This window comes from Salvelinus sp. IW2-2015, linkage group LG8 (genome assembly GCF_002910315.2).
Source record: "Salvelinus sp. IW2-2015 linkage group LG8, ASM291031v2, whole genome shotgun sequence".
Taxonomy (NCBI): Eukaryota; Metazoa; Chordata; class Actinopteri; order Salmoniformes; family Salmonidae; genus Salvelinus; species Salvelinus sp. IW2-2015.
In genome coordinates, this window is record NC_036848.1 from 23,824,981 (window position 1) to 23,837,114 (window position 12,134).

At 41.4% G+C, this 12,134-nt stretch overlaps 1 protein-coding gene across 1 annotated transcript in view; it reads right to left on the reverse strand.

Moving 5' to 3' along the window:
* The window catches only part of LOC111967630 (tenomodulin-like), a 129,626-nt gene extending 118,912 nt beyond the window's left edge, over positions 1-10,714 (reverse strand). The window contains exon 1 of the mRNA XM_023992811.2: positions 10,454-10,714. Coding sequence (XP_023848579.1) covers positions 10,454-10,501 — 48 coding nt within the window. The 5' untranslated portion in view covers positions 10,502-10,714. The remainder of the gene's footprint in view (positions 1-10,453) is intronic.
* Between the last annotated feature and the right edge of the window lie 1,420 nt (positions 10,715-12,134).

Consider the following 12,134-nt stretch of genomic DNA (forward strand, 5'->3'; position numbering starts at 1 on the left):
TAGCCTCTATTTATGGGTTTCACCTCCATCACTCGGTCGCATCAAGTCATTGATATCAACGTTCTTGTCACGTTCCTGACCTGTTTTCTGTTGTTTTTGTATGTGTTTAKTTGGTCAGGGCGTGAGTTGGGGTGGGCATTCTATGTTTTGTGTTTCTATGTTGGGTTTAAGGTGTTGCCTGATATGGTTCTCAATTAGAGGCRGGTGTTTGACGTTTCCTCTGATTGAGAACCATATTAAGGTAGGCTGTTCTCACTGTTTGTTTGTGGGTGATTGTTTCCTGTCTCTGTGTTTGTGTTCTGCACCAGATAGGACTGTCTCGGCTTTCACGTTTGTTATTTTGTTATTTGTTAATGTTCACAGTTTATCATCTTATTAAACATGTTGAACAATAACCGCGCTGCATTTTGGTCCTCTCCTTCATCCCAGGAAGAAAGCCGTTACAGTTCTCAAGAAGCGCTCAGCCATAGTGGTGCCCAAAAGTCAAATGGTGCCCAGTCACTCTGAATGAGTGCAAATKATTGTTTCTTCTAAATTACACTATAGTGGCTTGGAAAATCAATAATTAGTAGGAAACAATTTTGTCATCATTATGTCGTCGAATTTACTTTAGATAGATGGAAATGTTGTCATTAGCAAGCAAAGTTTGTCAAAAATACGTTAGCTAACTAACTTTCGGCACTCTCTCCTCACTCAGCTAGCTAGAGGATGTTACACTACATCTGAAGTCAATCTGACTACATCACAATGATGACAAAAGGTTTTCCTATTTATTATTTGCCTCCTTTAGAAATGTCATTGTGTTTCCAAGTCACTATAACACACTTTAGAGTAAATCTTCTTCAGTGCCAATTGAGAAAGCATTAGGTAGAACATTCAGTCGGCCACCAGTCCTCAAGAGAACCTTCAAAACAATATTGTGACAAACGTGCAACCCATGAATACTCTATTCATAGTGTGAACYGTCAAACTACATAAAGTTGCAGAAATGCTGGGAGGATTATATTAACAACACCCACACATTCACTTTTTTATTATCAGTGTTTCTGCTATTCATCATAACATTGTGAACCGTCTACAACACTGCAGGCCTTTCGAGAAGAACCAGAAGGCATCTGCTAGATGAATTAGAGATCGAAATATTCACATTTGCAAACTTGACACCTGTCTACATGCTCACAGTCTGCAATAACTGTTGCTGAAAGGTGTTMAAATCGAGCAAACAGCCATGTAATCTCCATAGACAAACATTGGTGGTAGAACGGCCTTACTGAAGAGCTCAGTGACTTTCAAAGTGTTACCGTCATAGGATGCCACCTTTYCAACAAGTAATTTCCAAACTGCCTCTGGAAGCAACGTCAGCACTGTTAGTCCGGAGCTTCATGAAATGGGTTTCCATGGCCGAGCAGCTGCACACAAGCCTAAGATCGCCATGCGCAATGCCAAGCATCGGCTGGAGTGGTGTAGAGCGCACCGCCGTTGCACAATGTAGCAGTGGAAATGCGTTATCTGGAATGATGAATCCCGCTTCACCATCTGGCAGTCCGACAGATGAATCTGGGTTTGGCGGAGGCCAGGAGAACGTTACCTGCCCCAATTCATAGTGCCAACTGTAAAGTTTGGTGATGGAGGAATAATGAATTGGGGMTGAAGGCAAATCTTAATGCTACAGCATAAAATGACATTCTAGACAATTCTATGCTTCAAACTTTGTGGCAACAGTTTGGGGAAGGCCTTTTCCTGTTTCAGCATGACAATGCCCCGTGCACAAAGCGAGGTCCATACAGAAATGGTTTGTCGAGATCGGTGTGGAAGAACTGGACTGGCCTGAACAGAGTTTAACCTCAACCCAATCGAACACCTTTGGGATGAATTGGAACACCTACTGCGAGCCAGGCCTAATCGCCCAACATCAGTGCCCGACCTCACTAATTCTCTTGTGGCTGAATGGATGCAAGTCCCCGCAGCAATGTTCCAACATCTAGTGGAAAACCTTCCCAGAAAAGTAGACGCTGTYATAGCATTAAAGGTGGGACCAACTCCATATTAACGYCCATGATTTTGGAATGAGATCTTTGAAGAGCAGGTGTCCACATACTTTTGGTTATGTAGTGTACTTGCCTGCACAAAGTAAATAATCATTATTTTGAAAATCTGAAGAACTGCAGATATATTAAAAGGTCATGTTTATTTTACTTTTCTTCAAATTAAAACTCAATTCCCTGGGCTCAAGGCCACACATTAATAAAGAAGGGCTTTTGTTCCCCCACAAAGCTCCAGTGGTGAGGGAATGAAATGTTCTGATTCACACTGCCGCTATCGAAGGTCTCCGAGGACAATGAAAAKAAGATATCGGAGCAAAGTTCAATTAGCAAAGTTGTTCTTTGAAATAATTGGGCCAGCTTCTTGCATGCAAAGCGATGATAAAACAGCTTTGTTGTCTCTATTGTGATTGTAATTATTACAGTGGATTGGGTAACGTTTGAMAAAATGAGGGTGCCATTTATAAAAGGTATATGTAGTTCATACACAATATCTTGTTCATGAATGTGAGTGAGAGAAGTAGTGTGACTGAGTGAATGTCAGACGGTCCCATGGACAAGTATTAGAGGGGTGAATGAAGATTTAATGGGTGAAATAATTATACATGTTTATTTCTGGAGTCTGAAGTACTCTAAAACTTCAATTAAACGGCGAGTCTCAAATAGCTGCCTGTCCCTTTTAATAGCCGGGCATTAGCACATGAATTGTTTACGAGATTACCATGGGCACAGCTCTGATTTTTCCACAGTCATGTGCATTAAATATACTTTTTTTTAAATGTTATTGCTAGCCATGGYGACACCAAAAAGAAAACAACAAATTCAACTGCTCTCAATGGTGCTGAAGCGCAAAATCAGGGGTGTGTGATAGACAGCTTAGTCTTTCAAAGTCTGATCTGCAATGGATGTCTTATTATAGTGTTTATACTATTAATACTGGGGACTTTAAACAGTGCGGTAGTCGTAAGAMAAATGTATTGAGCAAAAGCTGTGTGCATTAATACCCCCTAGAGTTGATGTCCATGCCCCCATGGAACCAATTATCATAATAAAAATAAATAAAAATACATAAATAAATAATAATAAATAATAATAATAATAATCAGTCTGTTTAAGCTAGAGATATCAGTTTTTGCATGGACTGCATCTCAATCCACCCCATCCGCCGATATCGGCCTTGGCAGCTTCATGAAATAGTACCCGCAAAACACCAGTCTCAACGTCAACAGTGAAGAGCCGACTCCGGGATGCTGGCCTCCTAGGCAGAGTTCCTCTGTCCAGTGTCTGTGTTCTTCTACCCATCTAAATCTTTTMTTTTTATTGGCCAGTCTGAGATATGGATTTTTCTTTGCAACTCTGCCTAAGGCCAGCATCCCGGAGTCGCCTCTTCACTGTTGACGTTGAGACAGGTGTTTTGYGGTTACTATGTAATGAAGCTGCCAGTTGAGGACTTCTGAGGTGTCTGTTTCTGAAACTAGACACTCAAATGTACTTCTTTCTCAGTTGTGCACCGGGGCCTCCCACTCCTCTTTCAATTCTGGTTAAGGCCAGTTTGAGCTGTTCTGTGAAGGGAGTAGTACACAGCGTTGTACAAGATCTTCAGTGTCTTGGCAATTTCTCGCATGGAATAGCCTTCATTTCTCAGAACAAGAATAGACTGACGAGTTTCAGAAGAAAGTTCTTTGTTTCTGACCATTTTGAACCTGTACTCAAACCCACAAATGCTGATGCTCCAGATACTCAACTAGTCTAAAGAAGGACAGTTTTATTGCCTCTTTAATCAGGACAACAGTTTTCAGCTAACATAATTGCAAAAGGGTTTTCTAATGAACGATCAGCCTTTTAAAATGATAAACTTTTTGGATTAGCTAACACAACGTGCCATTGGAACACAGGAGTGATGGTTGATGATAATGGGCCTCTGTACGCCTATGTAGATATTCTATTAAAAATCAAACTAGAATAGTAATTTACATAAAACATGTCTACACTGTATTTATGATCAATTTAATGTTATTTTAATGGACAAAAAATTTGACATTTCTAAGTGACCCCAAACTTTTGAACGGTAGTGTATATTTTTTATTTAACTTTGATTTAACTAGAAAAGTCAGTAAAGAACAAATTCTTATTTTACAATGACGGCCTACCCCGACCAAACCCTTCCCTAACCCGGACGATGCTGGGCCAATTGTGTGCCGCCCTATGGGACTCCTGATCACGTCCGGTTGTGATACAGCCCGGGATAAAGTGGTCCTGAAATTCTAAATCAAATAGCTAAATGATCCTTGGTAAATGACTATCTTAAAACAATTCCATATAGTAGCTTAGTAGAACCCCCCTCCCTCAAACAGAATCCTGTCTCTAATAAGTGGTAGTTGTTTTCAGTGAATGAAGCAAAACAATTCTGAGCTATTCATTTATGTTATATTAACTTCTTTGGGACAGGGGGGCAGTATTGAGTAGCTTGGATAAAAAGGTGCCCAGAGTAAACTGCCTGCTACTCAGTCCTAAAAGCTAGAATATGCTTGTAATTAGTATATTTGGATAGAAAACACTCTGACGTTTCTAAAACTGTTTGAATGATGTCTGTGAGTATAACAGAACTCATATGGCAGACATAAACCTGAGAAAAAATCCAACCAGGAAGTGGGAAATCTGAGGTTTGTAGTTTTTCAACTCTGCCTATCGAAGATACAGTGGAAATGGGGTCATATTGCACTTCCTAAGGCTTCCACTAGATGTCAACAGTCTTTAGAACCTTGTTTGATGCTTCTACTGTGAAGGAGGGGGGAATGGGAGCTGAATGAGTCAGAGGTCTGCCAGAGTGGCATGAGCTGGTCACGCGCATTCACGTGAGAGGTAGCTTGCGTTCCATTGCAATTCTACAGACAATGGAACATTATTCCGGTTGGAACATTATTGAAGATTTATGATAAAAACATCCTAAAGATTGATTCTATACTTAGTTTGGCATGTTTCTACGAACTGTAATATGACTTTTCGTCTGAACTTTCGCCTGGACCTGCCCTGTACTAAACGTGCGAACAAAAAGGAGTTATTTGGACATAAATTATGGATTTTATCGAACAAATCAAACATTTATTGTGGAACTGGGATTCCTGGGAGTGCATTCTGATGAAGATCATCAAAGGTAAGTGATTATTTATAATGCTATTTCACACTTTGTTGACTCGACAACATGGCGGATATCTGTATGGCCTGTTTGGGCTCTGAGCACTCAGATTATTGCATGGTGTGCTTTTTCGGTAAAGCTTTTTTGAAATCTGACACAGCGGTTGCATTAAGGAGAAGTTTATCTAAAGTTCCATGCATAACACTTGTATTTTCATCAACATTTATGATGAGTATTTCTGTAAATTGATGTGGCTCTCTGCAAAATCACCGGGTGTTTTGGAAGCAAAACATTACTGAACGTAACGCGCCAATGTAAACTGAGATTTTGGGATATAAATATGAACTTTATTAAACAAAACATACATGTATTGTGTAACATGAAGTCCTATGAGTTTCATCTGATGATCATCAAAGGTTAGTGATTCATTTTATCTCTATTTCTGCTTTTTGTGACTCCTCTCTTTGGCTGGAAAAATGGCTGTGTTTTTCTGTGACTATGTACTGACCTAACATAATCGTTTGGTGTGCTTTTGTTGTAAAGCCTTTTTGAAATCTGACATGCTGGCTGGATTCATAACAAGTGTAGCTTTAATTTGGTGTATTGCATGTGTGATTTCATGAAAGTTTAATTTTTATAGTAATTGTTGGCCATGTGGGACGCTTGCGTATCCCAGAGAGGTTAAAGTCTGGCAACTTTATTCTTTATGTACTTTAATATTTGGTTTTCTTTTTAATTTACATGTAAAAAAAAGAGAATGCAAATTTATTTTCAAATGTTAAAAGTATATTTTTTTACATACAGATGCCACGCCTGCTCCCGCTCTTTCCCGCTCTGGTGCTTGAGGGGCCAGAAAAAGCTTAATATGTAAATGATGTAGGCTGCCCTGCATCACTCACTCCTATTATCTATCACGCACACCTGCCTTCACTCGTCACGTGCATCAGTGATATTGGACTCACTCATCATCTGTTTATTTCCTCCCCTATATTTGTCAGTTCTCTTGCTCTGTTCCCCACTGCTGCATTGATTGTCTTTTGTCTTTGTTTACTTGTTGCTGTCTCTGTTCTTGTCTCGTTCCATTCCACATACATAACGGTATGTATTAAATGTTTTACTCCCCGTACCTGCTTCGTCTCTCCAGCGTCATCCATGTGACAGAATACAGCAGCCATCATACGAAGCATCCAGGAGTACTGGCGTTCTGGTTGGTATGGTGACATCGGCTATGGGTCGCCGCCGATGGAACCGAGGGTGCCTAGCCAGCTCGTTGGGCTTCCACGCCCTAGCTGACTCGAGAGGTTTCCTTGCCCCAGTTGGCTCGGATGACGTCCATCCCACGTCGGGCCTCAGCCGGATCGTAAGTTCTTGTTCGCCCAGTCGGTCCAGGAGTTTTTTGTTGTTGTTGTTGTTGGTGACGTCGGAGTGGATTCCGCCGCCGATGGAACCGGGGGTGCGTAAGCCAGCCCATCGGGCTTTCATGCCCTGGCTGGCTCAAGAGGTTTCCTTGCCTCATTTGGCGGCGGCCTCCCATCCCACGTCACTCTCCACCGGGTCATCGGGCTCCCTCGCTGCAGCACGATCGACAGGCGTCTTGCCTCAGTCGGATTGTCTGGCTTCCACGCCTCAGCCGGCTCGCCAGGCTCTCACGCTCCTGGTGGTTTGTTGGGCTCCCATGCACCAAACGGCTTGCCCAGCGCCCATGCCTTGGCCGATTCGACCAGGTGGGATGCCCGCTCTCCCCCCCTGGTGCTCGAGGGCACCAGGCTGCCCTGAATCACTCACTCCTATCATCTATTACGCACACCTGCCTCCCTCGTCACGCACGTCAGCGATAATGGACTCACCTGGATTCAATCTGTTTATTTCCTCCCCTATATTTGTCAGTTCTCTTGCTCTGTTCCCCACTGCTGCATTGATTGTCTTTTGTCTTTGTTTACTTGTTTGCTGACGCCGTTCTTGTCTCGTTCCTTGTTCGTTATTTATTAAATGTTTTACTCCTCGTACCTGCTTCGTCTCTCCAGCGTCGTCCATGTGACAACAGATGTGCCTTGTTGCAACTCATTAAATTAATGAACTTAAACTGTACATTAATACAATTTCCTCTTCATTTTTCATTTTAATGTGTAAAAACGTTAAGCTAACCTGAGCAAAATCAGTTAATTATCAAGCTCAATGTTTTTATTTGGAAAGTAACTCATAGCTACTTTTTACTTTTACTTTAGTCATTTCTTTACACCAGCAGTAATTTTACATTTTCATTAAAGTAACAAAACTTCTAATTGAGTAGGCTATTTCCGTACTTTCCACCCCTACTTTTAGTATGCACATATAATGCACATGTACATTGCCTTCGGAAAGTATTCAGACCACTTGACCTTTTCCACATTTTGCAGCCTTATTCTAAAATTGATAAAAAAAAAAAATCAGCAGCAATCTACACTTAATACCCCATAATGACAAAGCAGAAACAGGTTAAGACATTTTACATAAGTATTCAGACCCTTTGCTATGAGACTCGAAATTGAGCTCATTGATCATCCTTGAGATGTTTTTACAACTTGATTGGAGTCCAGCTGTGGTAAATTCAATTTATTGGACATGATTTTGAAAGGCACACACCTGTCTATATAAGGTCCCACAGTTGACAGTGCATATCAGAGCAAAAATCAAGCCATGAGGTCGAAGGAATTGTCCGTAGACCTCCGAGACAGGATTGTGTCGAGGAACAGATCTGGGGAAGGGTACCAAAACATTACTGCGGTCTCCAAGAACACAGTGGCCTCCATCATTCTTCAATTGAAGATGTTTGGAACCACCAAGACTCTTCCTAGAGCTGGTCGCCCTGCCAAATTTAGCAATCGGGGGGGGGAAGGGCCTTGGTCAGGGAGGTGACCAAGAACCTGACGGTCACTCTGACAGAAATCTAGATTTCATCTGTGGAGATGGGAGAACCTTCCAGAAGGACAACCATCTCTGCAGCACTCCACCAATCAGGCCTTATGGTAGAGTGGCCAGACGGAAGCCACTGCTCAGTAAAAGGCACATGACAGCACGCTTGGAGTTTGCCAAAAGGCACCTAAAGACTCTCAGACCATGAGAAACAAGATTCTCTGGTCTGATGAAACCAAGATTGAACTCTTTGACCTGAATGCCAAGCGTCACATCTGGAGGAAACCTGGCACCATCCCTACAGTGAAGCATGGTGGTGGCAGCATTATGCTGTGTGGATGTTTGTCAGCGGCAGGGACTGGAGTCGGGATTGAGGCAAAGATGAACGGAGCAAAGTACAGAGAGATCCTTGATGAAAACCTGCTCCATAGCACTCAGGATCTCAGACTGGGGCGAAGGTTCTCCTTCCAACAGGACAACGACCATAAGCACACAGCCAAGACAATGCAGGAGTGGCTTTGGGACAAGTCTCTGAATATCCTTGAGTGGCTCAGGCAGAGCCTGGACTTGAACCCAATCAAACATCTCTGGAGAGACCTGAAAATAGCAGAAAATCTGCAGAAATGCTCCCCATCCAACGTGACAGAGCTTGAGAGGATCTGCAGAGAAGAATGGGAGAAACTCCCCAAATACAGGTTTGCCAAGCTTGTAGCGTCATACCCAAAAATAATCAATGCTGTAATCGCTGCCAAAGGTGCTTCAACAAAGTACTGATTAAAAGGTCTGAATACTTATGTCAAGTGTTATTTCTGTTTTCTATGTTTAATAAATTAGCAAAAATGTCTGTTATTCCTTAGTTATTATGGGGTATTGTGTGCAGATTGATGGGGGGGGGGACGATTTAATAATTGTTTGATTAAGGCTGTAACGTGAAAGTGTGGAAAAAGTCAAGGGGTCTGAATACGTTCAGAAGGCCCTGTATGTGATGAACTATAACAGTAGCAATAAACATCCAAGGCACTAGCTCTCCTCACAATGAGGATAGGAAACAGAAGGCCTTATAATCATGAAAATGTGGCCGAAGTCTACTCTCTCCTCCAACAGCTTGCATACAGTATGTAGTGGAAACTTCACTTGACGACAAAGCTCTGTCTGCACAGAATATAAATTGTTCAAAGAAAGACAGAGGGATAGGGGTGGGGGGAGGCGGAGGCAGAGCCGAAGAGAGTGAAAGGAGTAGAGAGTGTGCACACAGACAACTGCCAGTCGACCAGTGTTAAACGGGTTTAAGGGTTGACAATCTTGCCCCTTGTTATTCTGAGGGAGACAGAAAGAGAGAGGGATGGATGGAGGGCATTCTTTAAAAAACGAAAGAAAAAAGAAAACACTGCAAGAGCTAATGTACTGTACATCCAATGTGATTGACATTTTTGCTTAAGGTAACACACATGAACCCAACATTTGAATTAGTTCACAAGACTAGTTTAAATTATTCCACAAGACTGGACTAAGAGTGGTCCACTTTGCATTCAACACACACTTTTTAATTATTGGATATTTTCCTCAGAAATGTAATGCCACAGGTGGTTTTTGAATCGTAATATTTCCCCCAGTGAGTCTGCTGTAACAATTGACACAATCTTCACATGAGAGATTCTTTTGGGGACTGTCTGTTTTTCCATTTATGAATGTGTAATTCAATGCGCTTCTATGGGTTGTAGTAGTAAAGGCCAAATTCAATATTTTATCCCCCCAAAAATGTACCTGCAAGGGTACTAAAATTCAAAATAAAATAGCTAAATGATTAAAACAGGAATTTAGCAAGTCCCCTAGCTAAGGTAAAATTGTACAACTTGAGTGTACGGAAGATAGGCAAGGTAGAGAGAAAAGATGAGGAAAATAGTATACTCCAAGCACTCAGTCAGACACCAATATCAAGTCCCATTCTAATTGTGATTCCAAAGTGCAAACATTTGGTCACTGTGTTATGTCAGATATAACTCTAGGAATTTGAAATACTGATGTATTTTATTTATCTTAACACCTCAATGATCTTTTAGCCCCCTCAAACCACCTAAAACTCACAATATACCAATTGCAATTGTTATTTTGTCTGTAAAGGATGTTTTTGCCCAATATGCAAAGTACTGACATTTGTTGTCGTTTTAATTGCAGTCATTATCTTTTCGTCACCCAATAAAATAACACCCAATGACCCCAGGTTACATCACTGATTATGTGTCCATAAGCATCAAGATATGTATTAATTCAATGAAGATATTGAATTAATTGCCACTTATTACCAACATCTYCTAATCCTAACCATATTCTACAGTCGGTAGAGTATGAACAAGTAGTACAAAAGAATGCAATTAAAACTCACATCTTTCCATAGAGCCTGTTGACTGCTGGATTGAGAGCTATTTTCCATGATGCAAGCCCAGAGAAGAATTTCTTCAGATTCACTTGTCCTAGCTGGTAAAACTACTGAGGCTCTAGAAGTAAGAGTCCAAACTTCATTCCATTAGTCATTTGAGAGTGCACTGAAAGGGGAGGGATGAGATGGAATTACTTAAACACTTCTGATTTCCATTATAAGAAAAGCAGATGTTTCCAGCCGAAGTCTGCTCRAAATTCAAAGGATGGAATATCTGAGGTAGATGTTTCACTCTGAGATTACTGCACTACAGCCAGGATAGTTATTCTAATTTTACTTTCAATTATCTGCCTCTAGGGGGACGAGCAAACTTTTGAAAGTGTACGAGAATATACAAATCATTATTTTTCTTTTCGACGATCTTTTGAGGAAGAGAAGGCTTGAACATTTTTAAATTTGTGCTCCAGCCTGGCTGTCTAACTGCTCTTTCAAGGGAATGCAACCACAGCAAATACACAAATAGAAACAACACTGTGTGGGATGGTGCTCCCACACAAATCAACAGAAAATAGTTAATTTCCTGGTCCTCTGTTCCATGCAGAACTTACTTTAACACACTATGACACACTTTGAAACACTATTATACATTGACACACTATGCTGTTCAATACCTTTACAGTCTTAAGGCCACTGTGACACTGTGCAAACAGTTTTAAGCTATCGAACATCTGGCAAGATCTGTCAGATTTCCAACCTTTCAGGCAAAGGAGGACCTGAAGTTGTTAAAGGGAACCTTGATATTCTGGTATTTTTTCAAAATCAGTCCATTGTTGATCCAGTCTCAATGTTTTGCATGTCAGCAGTCAAGTTATTTTGCATTTGCATTTTGCATCATCGTGCTGATGTGGCCGGTGACACTTTCTTCTTCAAAGTCCAATATCTTGAGAACTTGGCTGCTGACATGGAAAACATTTTGGGATTGTATCAACAGTGGACTAATGTTTCTCTTAAAGGCTATCCTTGATAGTCCATAGAGTATGTAACTCCTACAGCAATGCCTTTAAAGAATGTCAAAACCTCTTAAGATCGCACATCGATGGAATTGTTGCGGTGTTGCCCGTGTTGTTTTACTAGAATGTAAACACTAGGTTGCATAAGGAAGAGGAGGAATGATGACTAAGGTCAGTACGACGGAGATCATTTGGGCTAAACCTGGTCAAGCAGGACTTTAGTGTGGCAGGCAACATTCCGACACACATTGTCTGTCAGATCTGATAGCCGTGCCGCTTAGTCAGCTTTTTCCTATTGATATAAATCTTTACAATTACTGTAACATTTTGCAGCAGCTCTTTCAGGAATAGTGTCGTGTCAGCATTGGAGTCGAGCATCCACAGACCCCCATCCCCCTTGCAGCATTCAGGGTGAAACTCGGGCTTCTATACCCATAGAAAATAATCAAATGTATTTGTCAAGTACACGCCAGATACCTACAGATTAGAGGCGGGATGATGGGAGCAGCTAGAGCAAACCTGGAAGAATTTGAAAAATAAACATTTGCTCTTTCCCTCTCTAAGCTCCATTGCTGACTAGCATTTGATAGGAACTTGATGAACTCTTCGGCGATATCTTGTCTGCTTGTTGGCTTCTTAGACGCAGCAATGGAGTACAATGAACCAAGGTGAGGCAT